The sequence below is a fragment of the Leucoraja erinacea genome, chromosome 33, assembly GCF_028641065.1.
Source record: "Leucoraja erinacea ecotype New England chromosome 33, Leri_hhj_1, whole genome shotgun sequence".
NCBI lineage: Eukaryota > Metazoa > Chordata > Chondrichthyes > Rajiformes > Rajidae > Leucoraja > Leucoraja erinaceus.
This window is the reverse complement of record NC_073409.1, coordinates 1,547,501-1,572,842: the sequence shown is the minus strand read 5'-3', so window position 1 is coordinate 1,572,842 and position 25,342 is coordinate 1,547,501. Positions and strand designations below refer to the sequence as shown.

The 25,342-nt window shown below is 45.4% G+C and overlaps 1 protein-coding gene across 1 annotated transcript in view; it reads right to left on the bottom strand.

Annotated features, from left to right (window-relative positions):
• The window catches only part of LOC129712496 (zinc finger protein basonuclin-1-like), a 75,448-nt gene that overhangs the window by 13,849 nt on the left and 36,257 nt on the right, over nucleotides 1-25,342 (bottom strand). Inside the window, exons 2-3 of the mRNA XM_055660960.1 lie at nucleotides 17,520-17,634; nucleotides 15,652-15,971 (exon numbers count right to left, since the gene is read on the bottom strand). Of these exons, the coding sequence (XP_055516935.1) occupies nucleotides 15,652-15,971; nucleotides 17,520-17,634 (435 nt within the window). The remainder of the gene's footprint in view (nucleotides 1-15,651; nucleotides 15,972-17,519; nucleotides 17,635-25,342) is intronic.

Below are 25,342 nucleotides of genomic sequence, written 5' to 3'. Positions count from 1 at the left end.
AAAGCACATTAACTGACTCTTGTTCCAAAAACCTTGCATCTCATACATCTTGTACAATCTATTATTTTGCTTTAGTTGGAGATATTTTCCGTTTATAATCGTGCTAGAGAGAATGAGTTGAAAAAACAAGGCAGAACAAGACAAAGCAAAATCCTGACATTGGTACTGCTTGTGCCACTATCTCTTCCTTCCATGCCATTGAACAAGTGCACAAAGATTCATCTAGTCTCAAGTTCTTAACTAAAGCATTGTGGAAAACAAAGCAGGAGACAAGTGAAACAAGATTGTTATTGGATAAGGTCTTGATTCTCCTCTCTGTGCATTGTTCCCCCACCCTAGTCAATGTACTAGTTTTAGAATTGTCCTGTTGAGTCTCTCTGTATAACTTGTTATCAATTATCCTACAACCAACAATGGACCATTGTGGGCTCCACCTTTCCTTGATTATTGTTGCTTTTTGCACATCATTTGTCCTATTTACCATTTATAACTCTCGTTTCCCTCTCCCCCGACTCACTCCGAAGAAGGGTCTCGATCGGAACCGTCATCTATCTATTCCTTCTCTCCACAGATGCTGCCTGGCCTGCTGAGTTACTCCAGCATTTTGTGTCTGACTACAGGACCTGAGCCTCCAATGCTAGCGCTGCTCCTCGGGTTAAGAGTTCAGTCAGTCTTGAACCCATCACCAACCTCCATGGGAGGACCATTCTTGATTAGTGCGGGTGTCAGGGGTTATGGGGAGAAGGCTGGAAAATGGGGTTAGGAGGGAGAGATAGATCAGTCTTGCTTGAATGGTGGAGTAGACGTGATGGGCTGAATGGCCTGATTTTACTCCTATTCCTTAGAACCTTGTGACCGTCTCTGGCTCCTCAACCCTCCTCCCAGTGGGTTGATTTAGTTGGAGTGCAGTAAGACCTCAGCTAATGGAATCGTAGCCTTTACAATGGCAGTCAATGCCGGCAAACCTTGAAGAATATAATAGTTCCTTTCCAATACAATCTCAACCAGATCTGCAAGTATCCATGAAGCCTCTCAGGCACAGCAGGCGACCAGGGAACGTTGTCGAGGGATAAATCATTATGGTGCTCATTAGCTCACGTAGATTTGATCTAGAAAGTGAATCTCCTCAGGAGATTTTCTCAGGCACTGAGCCAAGATTCTGAAATATTCCTAACAATATTTATACCCAGTAAGGTGGAAGTGGATGATTGGAGCACATGATTGCCAGACCACTGATGTCACTAATTCAGAATCACCAGGCACATTCAAATGACAATAATCAGCAATTAGGGATAAAGGTCTAACAGTGAGACAAGCACATCATTTTGGCACTGCACCCATTTAGTGTGTAATCCCACCTATCACCAACTTTATTTCTAAAGCTAAATCTCTTGCATAGAAAGAATATGTGTTTGGCCGGCTATATGTGACCAAGGTAGAGAAGTATAGAAGTGGGAGGTCATGTTGCAGCTATAAAAGATGTTGGTGAGGCAGGACTTAGAGTATTGTGTTCAGTTCTGGGCACCATGTTATAAGAAATATGTTCCAAAAGTTGGAAATGGTACAGAGAAGATTTACAAGAATGTTGCCAGGACATCGTGAGCGTGTGAGCTATTGGGAGGTTGAGTAGGCTGGGACTCTATTCATTGGAGCGCAGGAGGATGAGGGATGATCTTATAGAGGTGTATAAAAGCATGAGGGGAATAAATCGGGTAGTCTCTCTCCCAGAGGTGAAGGGGAAAGACTTTATAACAATCTGAGGGGTATGTTTTTCACACAAAGGGTAGTGTGTGTGTATGGAACAAGCTGTTGGAGGAGATAGCTGAGGCAGGGACTATTGTAATATTTAAGAAGCAATTAGACAGGTACATGGATAGGACAGGATATTGCCAAATGCAAGCAAGTGGGACTAGATGGGGCATGTTGGTTATTGTGGGCAAGTTGGGCCAAAGGGCTTGTTTCCACACTCTATGACTATGACGCTATGACTAACTTTTGTTTCTTGGTTAACTCTTCCATCTTAATAGTTCCAGTTTAGTCCTCAGCAAAGGGCACCCTCTCAGCTCAAACAGCATCCTCTGCTGTGTTATGGGTGGTGCCAACCAGATGCAAACAGATGCACCGTAGTAAGCATTTTATCGGGATGCGTGACACCTTGGTTTGGGAACGGCTCCATCCAAGACCGCAAGAAATCGCAGCGAATTGTGGACGCAGCCCAGACCATCACACAAACCACAATACACAATACAATTTATTTGTCATTTGGACCCCGTTGAGGTCCAAACGAAATGTCGTTTCTGCAGCCATACATTACAAAACGAAAAAGACCCAAGACACAACACAATTTACACATCCATCCATCACATCGCTGTGATGGAAGGCAAAAAAACTTATCTCTCCACTGCACTCCCCCCCGATGTCAGAGTCAAAGTCAAAGCCCCCGGCTGGTGATGGTGATTTTCCCGCGGCCATTAAAGCCACGCCGGGTGGTGCGAGGTCGCACACCGGGTCTTGTTGTTGGAGCCCCGGCGTGCGCTCGCAAAGTCCCGCGGCCATTCCAAGCCGCGCGGGGCAGGGATGTAAGGCCCCGCTCCAGGTGCTCTTCAACCCCGCAACTCGGGCGGGAGAAGTCGCTGTTGCGGAAGCCCCGAAAAGCGGTCTCCCTCCAGGGACCCGCGGGTTCCCGGTGTTGCCGTCCGCCAGACCCGCGGTTGCAGCCTCCGAATCTCCGGGGGTCGGGTCGCAGCAGCGCGCCACCACAGCTCCACCCGCTCCGGACTCGGCCAGCCCCGGATGGTGAGTAACCTCCCTTCCATTGACCCCATCTACATTTCACGCTGCCTTGGCAAGGCCAACAGCATAATCAAGGACCAGTCTCACCTCGGTCACTCCCTCTTCTCCCCTGTGTGAAAGTGTGAAAACGCACACCTCCAGATTCAGGGACAGTTACTTCCCAGCTGTTATCAGACAACTAAACCATCCTATCACCAACTAGGGAGCAGTCCTGACCTCCCATTTACCTCATTGGTGACCTTCTAACTATATTTACTGACTTTATCTTGCACTAAATGTTATATCCTTTATCCTGTATCAGTACACTGTGAACAGCTCGATTGTAATCATGTATAGTCTATACACTGCCTGGGTAACACACAACAAAAAGCTTTTGACTCTTCCTCAGTACATGTGACTATAATAAACCAAACTAAATGTGAAGAGGAGCACAGGAAATATGATCCCACAAACCCCACAACCACACACATCCAAACTCTCCTACCATATGGTTATGTTACAAATAATATGTTATTTCATAAGAACATAAATATTACACATACAGAATAAAATATTAATGTTATGCTGAATTGTCTCTGAAAACGATGTATTAACATCAGTAAACTGTGCGCTGAACCAATCAGAGTTTACAAGCTCCGGGCAGCAATTCAGCGGTTGATGTCACTCAGTATCTAATTGCGTATCATTTTTTACATTTATGATCAACTATCTGTTTTTTTCTTTGCTTTAATTTGAAAGGAAGTGTGCTGGTTTTATGTACTGATGATCTATTATCTGTTCACGCGCATATTTCTCTACATCTGGGTCTGGTTTACGTTGCAGAAAGAAACTGGGCTTGGTTTACCTGTAGTTGAGTACGTGGCTTGATGGGCAGAAGATTCAGAAGCATCGATATCGTTCGTAAACTCAAATGGAAGTTGCAGTCTTGGGTCAAACCTTCAGGGTTGGCCCGACCCACGACATCATTTAGCGGCATGGTGGCGCCAGAGACCTTGGTTCGATCCTGACTACAGGTGCTGTCTGTACGGAGTTTCTGAGATGCTTATGAACCTAAGATGTATCTAGGTGCTTATGTCCAGTGATACTTGTACGGAACTGTATACAAAAATGAATTTCATTTTTGACAAATAAAGTACCATACCAACATAAAGTACCCACCTACACTAGTCCCACCTGCCTGCGTCTGGCCCATATCCCTATAAACCTGCCCTATCCATGTACCTGTCTAAATGTTTCTTAACATTGCATTTAATTGGAATACTTACCCAAACACGGAACCTCACACATACACGTGTTGAGTAGTGCTCACCACTCTCAGCCCAGTTCCCCAACCATCTACTTTCAATAGGTAGACAAAAATGCTGGGGAAACTCAGCGGGTGAGGCAGCATCTATGGAATGAAGGAATAGGTGACGTTTCGGGTCGTCACCCGCTGAGTTCCTCCAGCATTTTTGTCTACCTTCAATTTTCCCAGCGTCTGCAGTTCTTTCTTAAACCTACTTTAAATAGTTCACTTCTCTTTTGTTTGCAGTCCCATCCAGTATTTTTTAAACAATAATCTCATACAACACACAATTCCTTCCCAGAAACCAATTGCTCCTTGATGCAAGCAATTTGTAATATCAATAAATCTTTGGCAGAGTTTTGTTAAATACTAATTGCCAAATATATTGAATTAAAAATTAAAGATATATTAAATAATTTCCAGATGGGGAATTACTTTACAAAACTAGATCAGAAACTAAGAAAACAATACCATATTTATGTCACTTTTTCACTTATTTATTCTACAATATAAAATGACTTGAAACTCTTCTGGAATGTTTTTAATTTAAATTATAAGCTTGACATAAAACAGGTGAAGGCCTTTCTCCACTAAGACAATGCTAATAAAATGAAGGAGCCTCAAACATTAGACAGACTCGCGTTCTAATCAGGAGGGATAAAACGTCCATAATTGACACTGATTTGAGAGAATAAGTCACTAGAAAAATATTCTGAATTTATTAAAAGCCTTACAACATTTAAAAAAATCACCCTAATATTCCAATGAAGAGTTTCATGTCACTCAGTACATGGAGTGCCACACTAGATGTATTGGCACTTCATTAGCCCGAATGATAAAGTTATCTGAGTTCCTCAACTAAGTATCATTGGCCTGAAATTTGTGGACGTAGGTTTATACTTTTAAACCTGCCGCTTATTGTTTTCTGTTGAGGGATGGATGCGGTCACCTCTGGCCAGAGTGGTCTACATTGTCCACCCTGGAGCAGATGTCCTACTACGCCAGTGAATGGACCATTTCATTGCTATTGGTCTGGAAATGCATGTGTCAGGATATCAAATTTCCTTCTTGAAGGGATTTAATGAACATAGGAAGTACGAGGAGGCCATTCGTATCCTAGCCCCTGCTCCACTATTCATGGTTGATGCTTCATCTCAGCATAATTTTCCTCCACTAACCTTCTAATCCTTGTTTCTCTTGATAATCTAAAATTCAATTGATTTTTGCCTTGAATAAAATCAGTGACTGGACTTCCAAATCCAAAGATTCGTTACGTACCAGGTGAGAAAATCTGAGGAAGGGTCTCTACCCGAATCGTCACCCATTCCTTCTCTCCAGTGATGCTGCCTGTCCTGCTGAGTTACTCCAGCATTTTGTGTCTACATTTGAGGAAATCTCTCATCTCAGTCCTGAATGTTTGGTCCTTAATTTGAGGCTGACAGAGGTTATGGGGAGAAGGCATGATATTGGGGTTCAGAGGGAAAGATAGATCAGCCATGATAGAATGGCGTAGACTGGATGGGCCGAATGGCCTAATTCTGCTCCCCGAACTTGAGGTGTTCCAACCTGGTGCTAGACACTCTAAAACAGAAGAAACTTCAGCTCTGCAAATATGCTGGGAAGCCTCATATTTTATCCCATATTTTAATGATATCCCCTCTCATTCTTCTCAGCTCCAGAGGTCATGGGCTGAGGGTCTTCAGAGAATCAATCTGGTGAACATAGTTTTCTGAAAGGGAAACGAGTTTGACAAATATGTTGGAGTTCCTATGTAACAAATAGGGGAGATAAATGAGACCCAGCGGACAAAGTATTTGCATTTCCAGATTCAATAAGGTTCAACATAAAACAATGTTGCACGGACACTGGATCGGAGGTAATACATTGGCTGGGATAGGCTTTGGTGAATTAGCAGAAAACAATGCATGGGGATGAATTAATCACTTTCTGGTTGAGATCCCAGTTGTCATCCATGGGACTGTAGTAACTGTTTCTAATCTACATTCATGATGGGAGAAGTAGTTATTGAGTGCAGAACCTCTACCGCTGCACCATCGAGAGCATCCTTACCAACTGCATCACAGTATGGTATGGCAACTGCTCTGTCTCCGACCGGAAGGCATTGCAGAGGGTGGTGAAAATTGCCCAACGCATCACCGGTTCCTCGCTCCCCTCCATTGAGTCTGTCCAAAGCAAGCGCTGTCTGCGGAGGGCGCTCAGCATCGCCAAGGACTGCTCTCACCCCAACCATGGACTGTTTACCCTCCTACCATCCGGGAGGTGCTACAGGTCTCTCCGTTGCCGAACCAGCAGGTCGAGGAACAGCTTCTTTCCGGCGGCTGTCACTCTACTCAACAACGTACCTCGGTGACTGCCAATCACCACCCCCCCCCCCGGACACTTATTATTATTTATTCAAATCGTTTGCTATGTCGCTCTTCCAGGGAGATGCTAAATGCATTTCGTTGTCTCTGTACTGTACACTGACAATGACAATTAAAATTGAATCTGAATCTGAATCTGTAGATACATTATGGGAGAGTCTGCAAAGCTTGTGCCTGGGCAGCATGTTGGTGCAGCAGTAGAGACACCAGACTTTGATCCTGACAGATTGCTGTCTGTACAGAGTTTGCACGTTCTCCCTGTGACCTCGTGGGTTTTCTCTGGGTGCTCTGGAACCATCCCACATCCCAAAGACGTGCAGGTTTGCAGGTTAAATAGCTTCTGTAAATTGTAAATTGTCCCCAGTGTGTGTAGGATATTGCTGGTGTGTGAGGTGATCGCTGGCCAGCATGGACACTGAATCTCTAAATGAAAGTAAAGTGATATATATACCTGTTATGGGAATGAACAAAAGTTGGAAGATGGCTTGTGGTGTGGGAATATCTGAAGTTATCCAATTTCAAAAGAAGGATGAAACATTAAGTTATTAAAATGCTGGAGTAACTCAGCAGATAGGCAGCTTTTCTGGAGAGAAGGAATGTGTGATGTTTCGGGTCACAAGGTTGAACATACAAACTCCGCACAGCCAGCACCCGTAGTCAGGATTGAACCTGGGTCAGTGGCGCTGTGAGGCAGCAACTCTACCGCTGCGCCACCGTGCCACCTGCCACGGTTCAGAGATTCCCAGATATTGATGGAGACGTTGCATTTCTTCAAGGAAGCTTTGAGCTCACCTTTGAATTTTTTCCCCCCTTTTGTTAGCCTGGCAACCTCTTCCTGTGACAGAGTGCTGAATGAAAAGTCTGTTTCAAGAGACTGGTGTCAGGCAATCTAATGATGTGCCCTGCCTGCTGGAGCCAAGTGTGAGCAATTGGAGCCACAGTGCTGGGGCTGTTGGCTCAGCAGCCTTTACGTGCCACAAGTATATTTATCAGTGAAGGTAGGACATCCCTGACTGATTTCTTTGTCTCTGGACATGAATTATTCTAACTCCAGATGATCAAAGGAGAAACTGCAGGAAACCTAACCTTGCCTGAGATAGGGATGGCAGCCTGCAAAAGACATCTGGACGTTGGGACATCCAAATTCCAAAGATCAGGTAACAAGCTTTCACCAGTGGAGCTTATGTTGCTTCACTTAAATCAGTGATGTCAAAAATGTTCAGCGTCATTCCTATCCCAAGGAAAACCAGATGAGGGAAAATGTTTGAAGGTTGCCACTATTTATTGATGTGGAGTAGGAATCCTGAAGGAGGCACATTTTTCACTTAGAGATGCATCTGGATGCACACCTGTGTCCAATACAGCACATACTGAAGCACTTTGCAGTCTGCAAACTGCTTGCCAGCAGTTGCAGCAGCGTTAACATTTACAGGAATCTAGATCATCGTGGCAAGAGACTCCATCATAATTTGCAGGTGGATAAACGACACCAAGTCCATCCAAAATGTACCAAAGATGGACACAAGATGCTGTGGTGGTTCAACGGGACAGGCAGCATCTCTGAAGAAGGGTCTCGACCCGAAATGCTCAGATAGTGACCATTACAAAGCTCACGAGATTGATCCCTGGGATGGCGGGACTGTCACATGAGGAAAGATTGAAAAGACTAGGCTTGTATTCACAGGAGTTTAGAAGGATGAGGGGGGATCTTATAGAAACATAAACAATTATAAAGGACTGGACAAGCTAGATGCAGGAAAAATGTTCCCAATGTTGGGCGAGTCCAGAACCAGGGGCCACAGCCTTAGAATAAAGAGGAGGCCATTTAAGACTGAGGTGAGAAAAAACACTTTCACTCAGAGAGTTGTGAATTTGTGGAATTCCTTGCCACAGAGGGCAGTGGAGGCCAAGTCACTGGATGGATTTAAGAGAGAGTTAGATCGAGCTCTAGGGGCTAGTGAAGTCAAGGGATATGGGGAGAAGGCAGGCACAGGTTATTGATAGGGGACGATCAGCCATGATCACAATGAATGGCGATGCTGGCTCGAAGGGCCGAATGGCCTCCTCCTGCACCTATTTTCTATGTTTCTATGTTTAATGATTGATAAGTGAATGCAGTATTAACCGCAGTTACAATAACATATCATCAGAAATGTCTTTGTAGTAATGGTCAAGGCTAACTAGACCATTTATAACCATAGAGTCTCACAATGTGGAAACAGGCCCTTCGGCCCAACTTGCCCATACCTGCCAACATTTCCCATCGACACTAGTTCCAGCTGCCTACATTTAGCCCAAATCCCTCCAAACCTGTCCAATCCATGTACCTGTCTAAATGTTTCTTAAACATTCCGATAGTACCTGCCTCAACTACCTCCTCTGGCCGATCGTTCCGTACATCCACCACCCTTTTGTAAAAAAGTTCCCATTAAATCTTCCCCCTCTCACCTTCAACCTATGTTGTCTGGTTCTAGATCCTCCTATTCTGGGCCAGAGAATGAATAGGGAGATCGGTTTCAAAATAAAGAATAAAAAAGCTCCTGGAACCGATCAGATTGAGATATTGAAAGCAGATTGAGAGGAAACACGGTTTCATGTCCCACTGCCGAATGTACAATGGTAGAGTTCAGGTCTCTATGTGCAGGGCATGGCTCATCTGAAGAGCTCAGTCCTGACAATGATCTCTGGTTTCATTCCCTCTGTTTGTAAAATTTATGAAGGGGAATGCACAATATTTTACCTACAGTGGAGGAATCGATGGCCAGAGAACATACGTTAAAATGAGAGGGGGGGGGTAATTTAACAAAAACCTGAGTGGTAACTTTTTTACACAAAGGGTGGTGGGTGTACGGAATGAGCTGCCGGAGGAGGTAGTTGAGGCAGGGACTATCATAACATTGAAGAGACCTTTGGACAGGTACATGGATAGGATAGGTGTAGAGGGCTATGGGCCAAGCACAGGCAGGTGTGACTAGTGTAGATGGTGCATGTTGGTCGGTGTGGGAGTTGGGCCAATGTGCATGTTTCCACACTGTATCACTCTATGAGGAATGCTATCAAATAATGTCAGACAGAATAGTTAAGGAAGACCTTGATAAGATATAGGGATATTTACAAATTAGCATGAAACATCTTTTGGCCAATTTCCTGCTGAGGTGTAGAACAACTACATAGGGTTCTGTGGCTTATGTGCTGTTTACTAGACACATTGCATATTCTGCAGAAATATTGATAAAGGAAGGTCCAAGAACATCTTGTACCAAGTTTGGCTTCAAAAGTTGAGTAAAAAATGCAGCTGAATTAAAACTTTCACGATGACATTGATCAGGAAGAATGGGCTTCGGGCAAAACACAGTGTACTTGTGTACTTAGCTGATCCAGCAAGATGTGTTCACACAAGTGGGAGAGAAAACCAGGGTGGACAGTTAAGCAACCAGGAGATATTTTGGCCAATTTCCTGGTGAGCTGTAGAACAATTTAGGCTTTAGTTTTAGAGGTAAAGAGATACAGCACGGAAACAGGCCCTTCGGCTCACCGAGTCCGCACTGACCTGCGATCCCTGCACATTAACACTATCCTACACACACTAGGGACATTTTTTTTTACACTGATACCAATCCAATTAACCTACCAACCTGTACGTCTTTGGAGTGTGGGAGGAAGATCTATGAGAAAACCCACGCAGGTCACGGGGAGAATGTACAAACTCCATACAGACAGCACCCATAGTCGGGATTGAACCAGGGTCTCTGGCGTTGCAAGCGCTGTAAGGTAGCAACTCTACCGGTGCACCACATTGCTGTCTATGTGGGTTATGTGCTGTTTACTAGACATGTTGTGTATTCTGCAGAAATCTTAATAAAGAAAGGTCTGGGAACATCTTGCGCCAAATTTGGCTTCCAATATTGATGGCAATATCTGCCGTGTTCATTTGATCAAATGAGCCCAACAGGGCATAAACTAAGTCTGTACGGTAAACCATTTGATCATGAAGTTGAATTCAAGTTGGACCCAGACTTCAGGAAGTAAACTAACCAAATCAAATCATAAGGTAGAAACACGGAATTGCAGATGCTGGTTTACAAGAAAAGACACAAAATGCTTGAGTAATTCAACAGGTCAGGCAGTATCCCTGGAGAGTATAGATTGGTAACGTTTCGGGTTGGGGGTCCCAACCTGAAACATCACCTGACCGTACTCTCCTGGGATGTTGCCCGACCTGCTGAATTACTCCAGCATTTTGTGTCTTTCCAAATCAGATCACGTCTGACAAACACCTTCTTAAGTTCAGAAATATGCAATCCAAAAGTTAATTCCACCTGTAATGAGGTTGAGAAAGTCCAAATACTGATTAGTGTGCTGTGTGTTAAATAGGTTTATTAATATGTGACTGTCAAAACGTCAAAAGTGTTTAGACAAAAATACATCTCTCATAGCAATGAATTCCACAAGTTCACCACCACTGTGTGAAAGGTTTCACCCCACCCCAGCTCTCTCTTGCACAGTAATCCAATAGCATGTCGCCTTGTTCTGGCCACGCTTGCTAGGAAGGCACGATTTGCTCACACACTGATGCATGCTAGGCTGAAGTTTCCAAGTTGCAATTAGTTCACCATTCATTCTTCACAGCTCTCGTGAAAAAAAAACCTAGCTAAATCTCCCCATAGAAGCATCCCCACCGCCTTAGGGAACCAGACTGGTGAAAGTTTACTTTCAATAACATCTGCTACAATTTTGCACAAGAAACTCTGATGTGAGATTTTATCAAAAGCTTTCTGTAAAAACAAGTCCACTGATTCCCCTTTATCTAATGTACTAATCACATCATCAAAAACATTCACGTAGGTTTGTCAAACATAATATCTCTTTTCATAAATCCATATTAACTTTGTCTTGTCCTATTGATACAGTACTTTCTTAAGGGATTGGACAGGCTAGATGCAGGAAGATTGTTCCCGATGTTGGGGAAGTCCAGGACAAGGGGTTACAGCTTAAGGATAAGGGGGGAATCCTTAAAAACCGAGATGAGAAAAACTTTTTTCACACAGAGAGTGGTGAATCTCTGGAACTCTCTGCTGCAGAGGGTAGTTGAGGCCAGTTCATTGGCTATATTTAAGAGGGAGTTAGATGTGGCCCTTGTGGCTAAGGGGATCAGAGGGTATGGAGAGAAGGCAGGTATGGGATACTGAGTTGGATGATCAGCCATGATCATATTGAATGGCGGTGCAGGCTCGAATGGCCGAATGGCCTACTCCTACACCTAGTTTTCTATGTTTCTAAGTGTTATCAATCCTTTATCATAAATTCTAGTGTTCTTCCCGCTTCACAAGTTCACAAGTTATAGAAGGAGAATTAGGCCATTCGACCCATCGAGTTCTCCGCCATTCAATCATGGCTGATCTCTGCCTCAAAATCCAATTTTCCTGCCTTCTCCAATAACCCTTGACACCCGTACTATTGAATAATTTGTCTATCTCTCCCCTCTGTGCAATGAGAACCACAGATTCACCCCCCTCTGACTAAAGAGGTTCATCCTCACCACCTTTCTGAAAGAGCGCCCTTTAATTCTGAGGCTGGGACCTCGGGTCCTAGACTCTCCCACCAGTGGAAACATTCCTTCCACATCCACTCTATGTGTGCCTTTCATTATTCTGTAAATTTCAAGGAGGTCCCCCCTCAACCTTCTGATGATAGATCAACTGCCCTGCAGCCTCTTATGTCCCCCTCCTCCCCCTCCCCCCCCCCCCCCCCCCACTTTTCCGTTTGTTGTGAATAGTGGGGTTAAAGCACGTGATATTGTGGGATAAAGTGGGATTAAAAAAATGCATTTCGTTGTCTCTGTACTGTACACTGACAATGACAATTAAAATTGAATCTGAATCTGAATCTGAATCTAAAGGCTGACTCCACTGATTCATAGGATAGCGGCAATGTTTATGAAGGAGAAATGAAATTACTGAGGTTACATTTGCCACACTACAATCTCAGGATCTATAGGTTGGCACGGGTTCAACCCTGACTAAGGGCGCTGTCTGTACGGAGTTTTACGTTCTCCCTGTGACCGCGTGGATTTTCCCTGTGATCTTCGGTTTCCTCCCACACTCCAAAGACGTACAGGTTTGTAGGTTAATTGGCTTTGTTGGGTAGTGTTAATGTGCGGGGATCGCTGGTCGGCGTGGAGACTGCGGGCGGAAGCGCCTGTTTCCACACTGTAGCTCAAAACTAAACGAAACTAAAGAAAGCTGGGAAATGATAACCAATGCATCCACTATTTCAATGGATACCTGCTCTGCCAACCTAAGGGTTACTAGTAACGTGAGGGTTACTGGGCTCTGGGCATCAATCATCTTTTTTCAGTGCTGTTACTTTTTTCTATGGTTTTGTTTTTATTCATTTGTAGTTTTTCACCTTCATTAGATTCTTCATTCCATAACATTTCTGACCGGTTACTCCAGCCCTTTTCCACATTCGCCTTCCTGGTGCTGTTCAAATGTTTCTAAAGTAACCAAGGTTGTTTTTCATTGGGGAAAAGGTCAGGTCACAATATCCTCTCACTATTATGGCTGCAGTCTCTACAAAGTCCTCCAAATTCATTGGAAGGATAAACAACCCATCACGGTGGTGCAGCAGTAGAGTTGCTGCCTCACAGCGCCAGAGACCTGGGTTCAATCCTGACTACCAGTGTTATCTGTACGAAGTTTGCACGTTCTCCCCATGACCACGTGGGTTTTCTCTGGGAGCTCCGGTTTCCTCCCACTCTCCAAAAACGTGCAGGTTTGTAGGTTAATTGGCTTTGGTAAAATTGTAAATTGTCCCTCGCATGTAGGATAGTGTTAGTGTACAGGGCTTCGCTGGTTGGCACCGACTTGATGGACCGAAGGGCATGTTTCCGCGCTGTATCTCTAAAGTCTAAAGCACCAGGGAATGCCTGTAGAAACAATGGAAGGAGCAGACTACCCCACAAAGTATTCACCCATGCACTCACCCCCATCAATTGCCACCTGCCTCAACATTTACCACTTTAGTCACCACATTGGTCTATGGAGCTGATGCTTTAGGCTTTAGAGATACAGAGTGGAAACAGGCCCTGTCGACCCACTGGTTCCACGCCGACCAGCGATCCCAGTCCACTAACACCATCCTACAACACGCCACAATGCTGGGAAGTATATTCTGCACTCTGTATCTTCCCCTTTGCTATCGCACATGAGTTTGGATCTGATTGTATCTATGTTGGCTATGTCTCATAAGATCATAAGGTCATAAGTTCTAGCAGAAATAGGCCAATCGGCCAATCCAGTCTACTCCACCATTCAATCATGGCTGATCTATCTCTCCCTCCTAACCCCATGTTTAGATAACATGCAAAACAAAGGTTTTAATTTTGCCTCGGCACAATAAACCCTAATCTAAACTCCACAATACCTTGGTGAAAGCAAGTCATCATTGATTTCAAAAGACTACTTAAGATGATTTAATCCAGCACTTCTAACACCATCAATAACAATGGTTTTGTAAAGTGTTTCAGGTGCTGAAGTTACTGTTGGTCATCAATTTGGTGTAACCTTTTTGCAAAGATCAGAGTGCATTGAATTACTCAGTGCATGTGTCGACCTATCTGGAACGGCCGTGTAATGGCCATCTGGAGTTATAGCCCTGCCTGTTCCCTTCATATGCCGAGGTTTCTCACCTCACCACTCATAAGGACCACAATTGATTGGTCTTAATGAGCTGGTCTGACACTTCAGGTTATGGGCTTGGAGGCTCTTCAAAGCTTTCTCCAAAATAGACAAATGACTGGCACAATATCACAGCTGCTAACAGGCCAAAGTAACAGGATAAGTTTTTTGATGCATTGAGAGACGTTGGGAAAACATATCATCTTACCTGGTATTGGTATGGGTTTATTAATGTCATGTGTACCGAGAAACAATGCTATGCTTCCTTTTGCCTGCCAGCAAGGCAGATTATACCATACAGGAGTAGTGCAGAAAGAGAAAGAGATCAGGGATCAAAAGCTTTTCACTGTACCTCGGAACACGTGACAATAAACTAAACTGAGGGTACAGTTTTGGTTAGAGTTAAGGCTATAAGATCATGAGGGATAGGAGAAGAATTAGGCCATTCGGCCCATCAAGTCTACTCCACCATTCAATCATGGCTGTTCTATCTCTCCCTCCTAATCCCATTCCCCTGCCTTCTCCCCACAACCTCTGACACGGTTCTAATCAAGCATCTATCTATCTCGGCCTTAAAAATATCAATTCACGGCCTCCACAGCCTTCTGTGCAAAGAATTCAATAGATTCACTGCCCTTGGCTTAGAAAAATCCTCAACATCTCCTTTCTAAAGGAACAGCCTTTAATTCTGAGGTGATTACCTCTAGTCCTAGACTGTCCCACTATTAGAAACATCCTCTCCACATCCACTCTATCCAAGCCTTCCACAATTCGATAAGTTTCAATGAGGTCCCCCCTCGTCCTTCTAAACTCCAGAGAGTACAGACCCAGTGCCATCAAACGCTCAACATATGCTCCTCAGATATGGGGCCCAGAATTGCTCACAATAGATCTGGTGCCCAAAATACAGTGTGGAAATAAGCCCTTCAGCCCACCGAGTCTACACCGCCCATCAATCACCCATACACCAGTTCTATACTACCCCAGTTTCGCATCCTACACAATAGGGACAATTTACAGAAGACAATTAACCTACAAACCTGCACGTCTTTGGAGTGTGGGAGATAACCGAAGCACGCGGAGAAAACCCACGTGGTCACGGGGAGAACGTGCAAACTCCGTACAGACAGCTCCGAGGACATAGCCGAACCTAGGTCTCTGGCGGGAACCCTACCGCTGTGATAACCGTGCCGTGCTTCCACCACGCCCACCCCAGCTGTTATCAGGCAACTGAACTATCGTCCCGGAACCAGAGAGCAGTCCTGAACTACAATCTATCTCATCGGGTACCCTCGGACTATCTTTGATTGGACTTTACTGGTTTTACCTTGCACTAAACCTTATCCCCTCATCATGTGTCTGTACACTGTGAATAGATCGATTGTAATCCTGTATTGTCTTTCCGCTGACTGGTTAGCACGCAACAAAAGCTGTTCCCCGTACCTCTGTACACGTGACAATAAACTAAACGCTTCCTATTGCAATGTGCCAGATGCCAGCTTGGTGTTACCTGTAGAATGTAACCACGGATGTAGTCTTGCATAGTCCACCCCAGCGAGTGCAAGATCTGCAGAACTTCGTCTTGCTTGAGAACACTGAACAGTCGGTCCAGCAGGATTTTGAGACGAATTGGAATGGCCTGGGTCCCATACAGCATTAGAGCCGACTGGTGTTCACCTGTCACACTAACACTATCCGTTGATATCCCACCCGAATATAAAACATTTGAGCACCTTTCCAAACACGCCCCTTCAGAGACGACCGACAAACACCTACCACTTCTTTTGAGTGTTGGACAGGGGAACACCACGGAGCAATCATACTCCTCTCCTGCAGAGACAAAAACCCACCACACAGCATACATATGAATCCCATAGGTGCGTAGAGATTAAACCCTGCAGTCAGCCAGGACGACCACCTTATGAGGATATACAGGATTGAACCTGTGTTTCTGATGTAGCTCCGTGGCAAAGTGAAGGCAATCAACAAAGAAGGCACATACTCACCTTATGGGACTTGTCATAGAGTAGACACAACGGGGATACCTCGCCGCGTAGACGGGTGGGTATTTGGGCCCCAACCTCGTCTCGGGCATTCTGTGCGCCTTTCAGGAACTCTCTCAGCATACAACAGTTTCATAAAGAGCTACTCAGATCTGCAGATCGCAGTTCCAGCCTATAGGGTCAAGGACTAACCCATTAGACACCAGATTGTCTACAACCCAGCAACTAGAGAACGCCGTGAACAGACACTGGTTTTGGGAATCGTAAAGGATTGTTGATGAGAAACATAAACCAAAGAGTATGAGCCTAATCAACTGCAACACGAGGGTTTCCTGGAGCACGGGGAGGAAAAAAAACAACATATTACAGCAAGCAAAACCCAGACATCCACGAGGTAACCAGTGTATTTAGATAGCCTACATAAGCCAAAGCGAGCACTGAAGCCCGGCGTATATGGGAACGCGCGGTGGGACTGCAGTGTCTTCAATGTCGTGGACCAGAGTGGGAGTAATACGAAATTTGAGACACCCAGACACTCCCGTTCTAACCACAATAAACAGGACCTAGAGAGTCAAACAAAGACTGGATACATAGGACTAGGACGAGCACATGCGCGGGGGTGTCGGGAGGCCGAGATAGACACGCTAGCTCGAGTTGTATCACGTCCAAACAAATGAAAAAAGGGGGGGGCGTGCGGAAGAGGAGAAGAACGTCGTTAAAAAGAATCAAACCTTGACCAACACACAAGACAGAAAAAGGAAGAAGAAAATCTCGATGCAAAGTCACCGGGGCACAGGACAAAGCCGCAGAACAAAAAACAGCTAGCTGCGTAGCGAACGCGAGATCCGACACCCAAGAACTGCTGCAGGACAACAGAAACACGCACAAATCAACTAACCAAGAACCAGCCACAAATTAACACACGGCCGACCGATGGAACCACAGCGAAGCACGAAAACAATACCGCCGCCAAGCGACATAAGGAGAAGTAGAGCAGCAAAGAAAGATTCGTGCAGCAAGAGGAATGTAAGATTATATAAAAAACTGACAAAGATCAATCGCAAAAACGACGACACCAGAAGACCAACATCAACCGGACCAAAAAAAATAGCAGTGTAACGGGCACCGCAGACGCAACACACGAAAGCGAGACGCCACAGCAAACCCATACCACCCACAACAGACAACGGCGAACGACGCGCAGAGATCTACGCTTAGCCGGCTACCACTCCTGCACGCCTGCACCTTCTTGGCGAACCACATAGAGCCCCACCTCCCGCGCTCAGGGGTCCATCGCATACCACCGCCCACGAACTAGCATTGATACAACAACCACGCAGCCCCCAAACATAGCGCCACTCGACACCCGACAAACCTCCACCCGCCAAGAGAAGGAACCGAGCATGCGACTCCGCGCCGCGCAAGACAGCAGACAGCTCCGCGCAGAGGATCCGGCCAGACCCGATCTCCGGAAGTCCCCTCAGCTGTCGCTACGTGCGGGAGGGGCCACAACCAGAGCTATCAAACCGAAAAATCAAAACTGGCGGCAAGCGAACAACCGCGTTGAACCGCCCGGTCGGCGGGCCCCCCTTTGCGCGTTCTGTTCGCTATCCGGTGACTTCCCCCCCTACGCACCAAAGATGACATCTGGCCTGGCACCGCGGAGTCCAGGACATCAAGTGGGTGTGGTGGGGGGTTAATTCCCGGGGCAGTCCCGCCACTCAACACCAAAAGGAAAAACGGAAGTCACCGGGGACCGTCGCCCTGACGGGGGGAGCATAAGACGAACAGACGGGAGAGGGGGGTTGCAGCGTGAGAGAGCACACATTCTCCTCCTTTTTTCTGAAAAAAAACTTGAAATACTGTCAAAACAAAAAGTAGGTAAAATCCCCCGTCGAGGGTAACACACGTACTCGACGATCGTATGTGAGGGTACGACTGCACGCAAATATTACATCACACGCTGTAATTGCGGTGGTAGTCCCCTTGGGGTGCGCACGAGGATGGGGAATAGGAGAAAAGGGAAAGTAAATCACAGGGGGAAGAGGGGAGGATATGGGAAAGAAGGCAGGAGCTGGGGAGACTTTTCATTCCGCGATACGCAACAGACGGGGTCGAATAGATATTCGCAGAAGCAGGGGGAAGCTAACGAAGCCCCCCTAGCGCTGTGCCGCCTAACACATTAGGGCACAATTAGAGGGTCCGGAGATGGGTGAGACACAGAAGAGAAACATCAGAGAGGATGTAAAATATCCAATACCGAGGAAAGGGGTAAACGAGGGAGGGCTCGCGGGGCCCCTCTCTAGGACCTAGCGGCAATCTGCAACTTTTGGGTCCCCACCCCCCCGTCTTCCGGGGGTGTAAATTTAATGGGCTTCTTGTAAGAATTGTAAAGATTGACGCTAGTGTTCGATAAACACCATCAATACGCATGTGCAAATATGATAGGACTCATGGGTGGCGGTTTCCATGCTGTGTCTCACACACACACCAACGTGCAGACGTACTCATCTGTACAACTGCCCACCCGCCAAGCAAAAAAAAAGGGAGGAGGGGGGGGGGGGGGGGGGGTGGGGGGGGGGGGGCGGGGGGGGGGGAGGAGACGTGAGTGCCCGCGTTCACACGCACAATCAGCAAACCTCATCCAGCCAATGGAACAACCTGAATATAATTTTAAGTTACTAAACGCACTAGTAAAAAACAATGCCAACGAGACAATCATCCAATACACAAAACTTGTACTTGGCAATACTAACAGGCCAACATAAAAAATATCCTGTTACGCAGGAAACGGCTACTCTCTTGAAGGAACTGAAGACCGGAGATGTAGCCTTTCTTCCACATGTAGGGTACACACAGAAAGAGAATGAATGCATGGATCACCCCAAAATTATAAGGCAAAAGACAGCAGGAAATGGGTAGCGGGTAGACAGTTCTGGGTCACTTTTAGCATAGTCTTAAACCCGGATGGCATGGACTGTCATATGCTGAGAGAGGGAGCAGCCAGCTTTACCCGCTGGAGTTTAGAAGATTAGTTCATCTCTTTGAAACATAGAAGATTGTAAGGTCTTGGACCTCTAAGGCAGAAACATGTTCCCGGGATGTTGGGGAATTCCAGGAACCATGGGCCACAGTTGGTGTAGAATAAGTTGGTAAAGCCATTGGGGTATAACGGGGAGACAAGGAAACCTTTTTTAACATACACAGAGAAGAGGTGAGTCCCGATAAAAAATGAATCTCTGCCCGGGGGGGGGGGGCACTCAGGAGGGTGAAGAAAAGAAAAAGGAGGGGGGGGAAAAAAAAAAAAAAAAAAAAAAGAGATGGGGGGCGGGGGGGGGGGGGGGGAGGGAAGGAAAAAAAGGGGGAGAGGGAAAAAAAAAGGAGAATCATAGAAAAAAAGTGAAGGGGGGGGGGGGGAAAAAACAAAAAAACAAAAATAAAAAAAACGGAAAAAAAAAGAAGAGGAAATAAAAAAAAAAGCTAGAGAGGGAAGGTGAGAAAGGAAGGAGGAGAAATAGGATAAGGGGGGGGGGAAAGCTCTAAAGGGGGGGGGAGGGGGGGAGGAGTGTATCCGGCAATTATTAAAACATACGAAGAACTGGTGGGCGCGGGGGAAAAAGGGGAAAGAAGGGGGGGGCGTGGATAATAGAGATGTCCGGGCTCTCTCAATTTCTCTGGATCCTTTGACACAAGAAGTGGTCTAATAGGACATGCTTATCACACAATAGCGAGAATTCATAGTGTCGGGAGAATGGCAGGAACGGATACAAGACACAACCTACACTGAGTCCTACCCAATTCACCTGGAAACTGACGGTGCTGTGACAAGGTGTCGAAGTCTACACAAAAATCGCCATCTACTCGCTGGCACCTATTGTCAGTGTCTATTACCGGCAAAGAGTCAAAAAGATTTACAAAAGAGAAAATTTCTGCTAAATTGGGGAGGGTGTGAGTGTTAGAGGAGTGATGATTCGGGGGACATTTCCATGGACGAAATCGTTTGTGTGAATCGTCTAGTGGAGGCAGACACAGCAATGACATGACGGTGAGGTTAGCGCACGAGGCGGGGTTACGCCGCAGGGGAGCATCAAAACTAGGGAACCCATTGATGTTTAAGAGGGCACACCCTCGGGCCTAACACAAAAGGCCTGCCGATTAAGTATAGGCAGGTAAATACTCACACTGGTGGACAAACAACCGTGAGAACCACAAAAATATGAAAAATGCGAAAAAAGATACAAAACCAAGTAACAGCGGGGAAACACCAAAAGCAATGTGATATCACAGACAACGGCAAACAGAAAATTGACAAGGAACAGTTACTGGAGGGTGTAGCAGTCCCGACGCACCAAGGAAAGACGGAGGCGAAAAAGGCCCCCCCCCACTCCGAAAAAAAAACCGCCCGTGAGGCCAAACGGCTGTCGGAGAAGCTCAAGAACGCCTAGAGCCCCACCAACTAGACGGCAAACGCCTCGCTCCAACATCCAAATCTAAGCATCACGAGACAGGGAAAAAGATGCCCAGAAAAGGAGCAATACAGTGTTCAGTGGATACAGGGCACGACAAAGACGAGGAGGGCGCGGGGCGAGGCGGGTAAACCTACGCAGCGTCGACAGGAGGCCAGGGCAGTCATAAAAAGCGAAAACCGCAGGCAGTCAGAGGGGCTGAGGTGCATTAGATGACATATAATTGATGTGGGCTACAGAGGGGTAGGGATATGAATCAACAAAAGAAGAAGTATGGTGAATACAAGACCGGAAACATGGGACTCGAGCGCCAGCATGTATAGAATGTGTAGTGATCAACACATAAAGAAGTGAAGGGCTCACTAAAGGAGACGGCAAAAGACGCAAGAGAAGAGGAACACGCAGGCAAGAACAGAGCACAGGAATAACTAAATAGCACATTCTACTAGTTCAAAGCGACAAGGCTAAAGCCATTTTCACAAAACGGGCAAAAAAACAGCAAGAAAAAGGAGAGGAACAAATATAAGAAAAGGGTAACGAAAAGGAAAAAGAAGAAAAGCAGTACAAAAAGAGACAACAAAGTCGTAAAAAAAAATAAACGAAAGAGGGTGGAAAAGGAAACGGACCGCACGTGGATCTTCCCCCTAAGAAAAACAGTCACCAGATAATACGAGATTGAGAAACCGGGGTTTGCGATACAGAAAAACGAAGCGAAGAAAAAAAAAGAGCGGATGCAACGGATACTAAAGTCCAAAAAGAAAGAAGAAAGCGGACAATACCAAGAATACCAGTAAAGATAGGACTAGAAGAACTAACCAGCTATAATAAAGCCCTCAGCACGAAGAAAAGAAGCGACAAAAAAAAGGAGGAGGCGCCACGTAGCAACAGGAGTGCCAGAAAGTAGTTTCCGAGGACTAGACGTACGTACTGTTGCAGAGACAAAAAAAAACCGCACACACAGCTGCGGTTTTTCTCCCAGAAAGTGAAATCGCATAATGAGGCAGAAGCACAATCGGACAAATGCTGGAGAACTCAGCGGTCAGAGCACATCCTGTGGAGAACAATGACATGCGAAAGGCAGTGTTGAGAAGGCAGAGAAGTAACACAAGAATTAGCTAAAAGGCTATGAAACAAAGCTAAACCACAACAGGTGCAGGGTGACAAGGGAGCAAGTGCGGTGTTGTAAAACGGTGGAAGACAAATAAGGAAATAACATAATCCAAGAGCCGCAAAAAGTCAGTTTAACACATAGCATGGCAGCATTAGTGCACAAAGAGATGTCAGACACGAGAAAGGAGATCAGAAGAAGGAGGGAAACGAGCTCGCGATCTATTGGAGAAAAAACAATGTTAGGGGGACTTTCACGAGTGCTGTCTCGGGGGAGGCTGAGGAAGGGGGGAGTGACGAAAATAACAGACAAAAGCAATAATAGGAGAACCTGCTCAAATATGAGAATACAAAAAAATTTTCAAAAGATTGTGATGCAGATCTATGGTGGGGGATGGGAAGTGTTAAACGAAGCTGCAAACTAGACAAGATAGAAAATTAGAGCCTAGCAGTCACATGGCTCGACAAAGAAAAAGCGACCAATTAGTATAGCGGGTAAAATATAGAGAATAGAATTAATGACTACTGGGCAAGATGCGATCAGAGGCATGTTCAACAAGAAAAGACCAAAGATACACTCAAAAATAGAGGTAGAGGGGTGAGGGAACAAGGCAGAAGAAAATAAGGAACGAAAGAACAAACAAGCGGAGGGGGCAGCGGTAATACCAGCTGCTAGCGGGCAGGAAAGTACCTCAGAAAAGGAGTAAAGAAGAGTATGGAGCGCATACCGAACATAAGACACTAAAGTGAATTCAAAGGAGAGTAAACTCACGATAAAAAAGAAGCAACAGTGTGACGCAGGGAACAAACCAGCTAGACAATTAAGAAAGTCGCTCTGCCGGAGTGGAAGGCAGACCGGGGCTTGGGTGTGCCGGGGGAGTTTGCTTTCTTAAGAAAAAGGGGGACCGTGGTGAGTTCGAAGTGGACATCGCCTGATACGAAACACCCCAACAAGAACCAGGCCACAAAAAAGAGGAGAAAGGAAGCACAAAAAAAAGGAACGCGGGTCGACCGCAAAAAAAAACGAGAAAAAAAACAAGAAAAACCCCCCCCCCCAAACCAAACCACACAGAGGGTCCCGGGAATTCAGGATGTAGTTAATGGTCCTCTTTATTGTACCCTAGATGGTGGGATGGTATGAGAACTGGAGAGTTGTGACAAGGTTCAAGGCTACTTGCCCGCTGGGCCTCATGGGCATCCGGCCCGCGGCTTATTGGTGAAAAAACGTATATTCCCCCATTTATTATGTTCTGTCTGTACACTGTGATGCTAAACCCATGATAAATACCCCACAATTCTTATTGTTGTTCTCGCGTGACCGCATGCGTTCCCTACTTATTCTCCCAGAGGTGAGAATGACCCATGTGTGACAATTATAAAGGAACCGTAGGGGGGGGGTTCACAGGGGGAAAAAAAAAAAAAAAGGGCAGAAACTAAAAGATCTCAGAGTGCTAAGGCGTTGCCACAAAGAAGACGTCGGGGAAAAAAGTGTCAACACACATCTATAAGGGGGGAAAAAAATCCAAAGTTCGCACAAAAAAAAAAAAAAAAAAAAAAAAGAAACAACGGGGGAAAGCCGAAGGGGGAGGATATTTGGTTGTGTTACACACGCGGCCCGCACGATGTTGCACTGATTAGTGCGGGGTCGGGGTCCTCTAGGGGCGTTTCGTGTACCGTGGGCCATGTGGTAGTAGACTAGCTATAATAGAGCCGTTGCGCGGATGCGGTGAACCCACATTAACTAGTGTTATATTTGCAAATGTATTGTAAAAAACTGGTGGTTAGTGTACGCTGGGTGGTTTGGATGGTATTATGTACTAGGTGTGTCCACCGAATCGTGCGCACCCAGAAATGGCCTAAAAACCACAACGCAATGAAGTCCAACAATTTTGCAACCTACCTGAAGCTGGCGTGGGATCTAAACTAAGAATGAGATTTACCGGGAACGGGTGCAAAGTCACGATTTACTGGCGTAAACTTAAGAGAGTCTCGCAATGAAGGGGATGATGATAATGGTCAGCATGTGGCTGAGTGAAGCAGGTGGACCGAAGGGCCTGTTTCCATGCTGTATCTCTAAACTAACCAACTAAATTAAATGAAAAACTGAACAAAATTAATTGAAAAACTAAACTAAATTAATTGTTCAGAAACCCCAATGGTTTTCTACTTTCCTCACAATGCCCTGTTTCCCAATCGACCTTTAAATTCACCACCACGGTCCTTTTAATCTCAGCAAGTTCACTGAAGAATGTATTATACTTCTATGCATCTTTGTAGAAATGAAATGTGTTGGTTTGTTAATAGGAATCAGATCTAATAGTCCTTAAAATCTGTGTGTAAACAGCCACAAGGTGTTGGATTAGCAAGGTTCAATTGTATAAAGACATATCTAAACTCCCATTGCACAGAAACTGCCCAGGATACATTTATGCAGCAAATATTTTGGATGCAGCATTTTCGTTTGCTTGTCCAGTGAAGTTTGTACTTTGGCAGAAACACGCCACAGTTTTCAGTCCAATTATCTCTCAGCTGCTTGTTGGTAGGATTTAGAGTAAAGGAAACATATGTAACTTTTGACAATACATTTTAGGAAAATGCTTCATCTTCAAAAAACTTGCCAAAAAAATATTAGAGTAAGCTTAGTATTAGATTTGCAACTTCCTGCGGATTACTTGTAATTATGGAACATGCTTTGACGCTTCAATTATTAATCAAAAATGACTCAATCTGCAACTTCCAACACCGCCTCATGTTCACTTTCCTGGAATTTAATTTCAAGTTTTAAAACTTCAGAGTTAACCATTGGACATGGGCTATTTCTGTGTTAGGACTTGTATGTTGAACTCATGTTCAACAAAGTGAACACACTACAAACAGTTTACTCCAGACTTTGTTTGCTTCTACATTCAACTTGTATTTACTGGAGTTTAGAAGGGTTCTTATAGAAACATAAAATTATAAAAGGACTGGACCTAGATGAAGGAAAAATGTTCCCAATGTTGGGCGAGTCCAGAACCAGGGGCCACAGTCTTAGAATAAAGGGGAGGTCATTTAAGACTGAGGTGAGAAAAAACTTTTTCACCCAGAGAGTAGTGAATTTATGGAATTCCCTGCCACAGAGGGCAGTGGAGGCCAAGTCACTGGATGGATTTAAGAGAGAGTTAGATAGAGATCTTGAGGCTAGTGGAGTCAAGGGATACGGGGAGAAGACAGGCACGGGTTATTGATAGGGGACGATCAGCCATGATCACAATGAATGGTGGTGCTGGCTCAAAGGGCCGAATGGCCTCGTCCTGCACCTATTTTCTATGTTTCTATGTTATTCCGTGATCTGTGCTGAACTACTATCTACCTCTTCAGTAACCCTCAGACTATCCTTGATCGGACTATGCTGGCTTTGCACTAAATATTATTCCCTTATCATGTATCTATGCTTTGTAAATGGCTCAATTGTAATCCTGTATTGCCTTTCTGCTGACTGGTTAGCACGTGACAAAGCTTTTCACTGCACCTCGGTACACGTGACAATAAACTAAACAGAGTGAACTGTTAAGGGCCTGTCACACTTGGCCATCATTTACACGACAGGCCGGTAGTGACTTACGCTCGACTGTCACGTATGTCC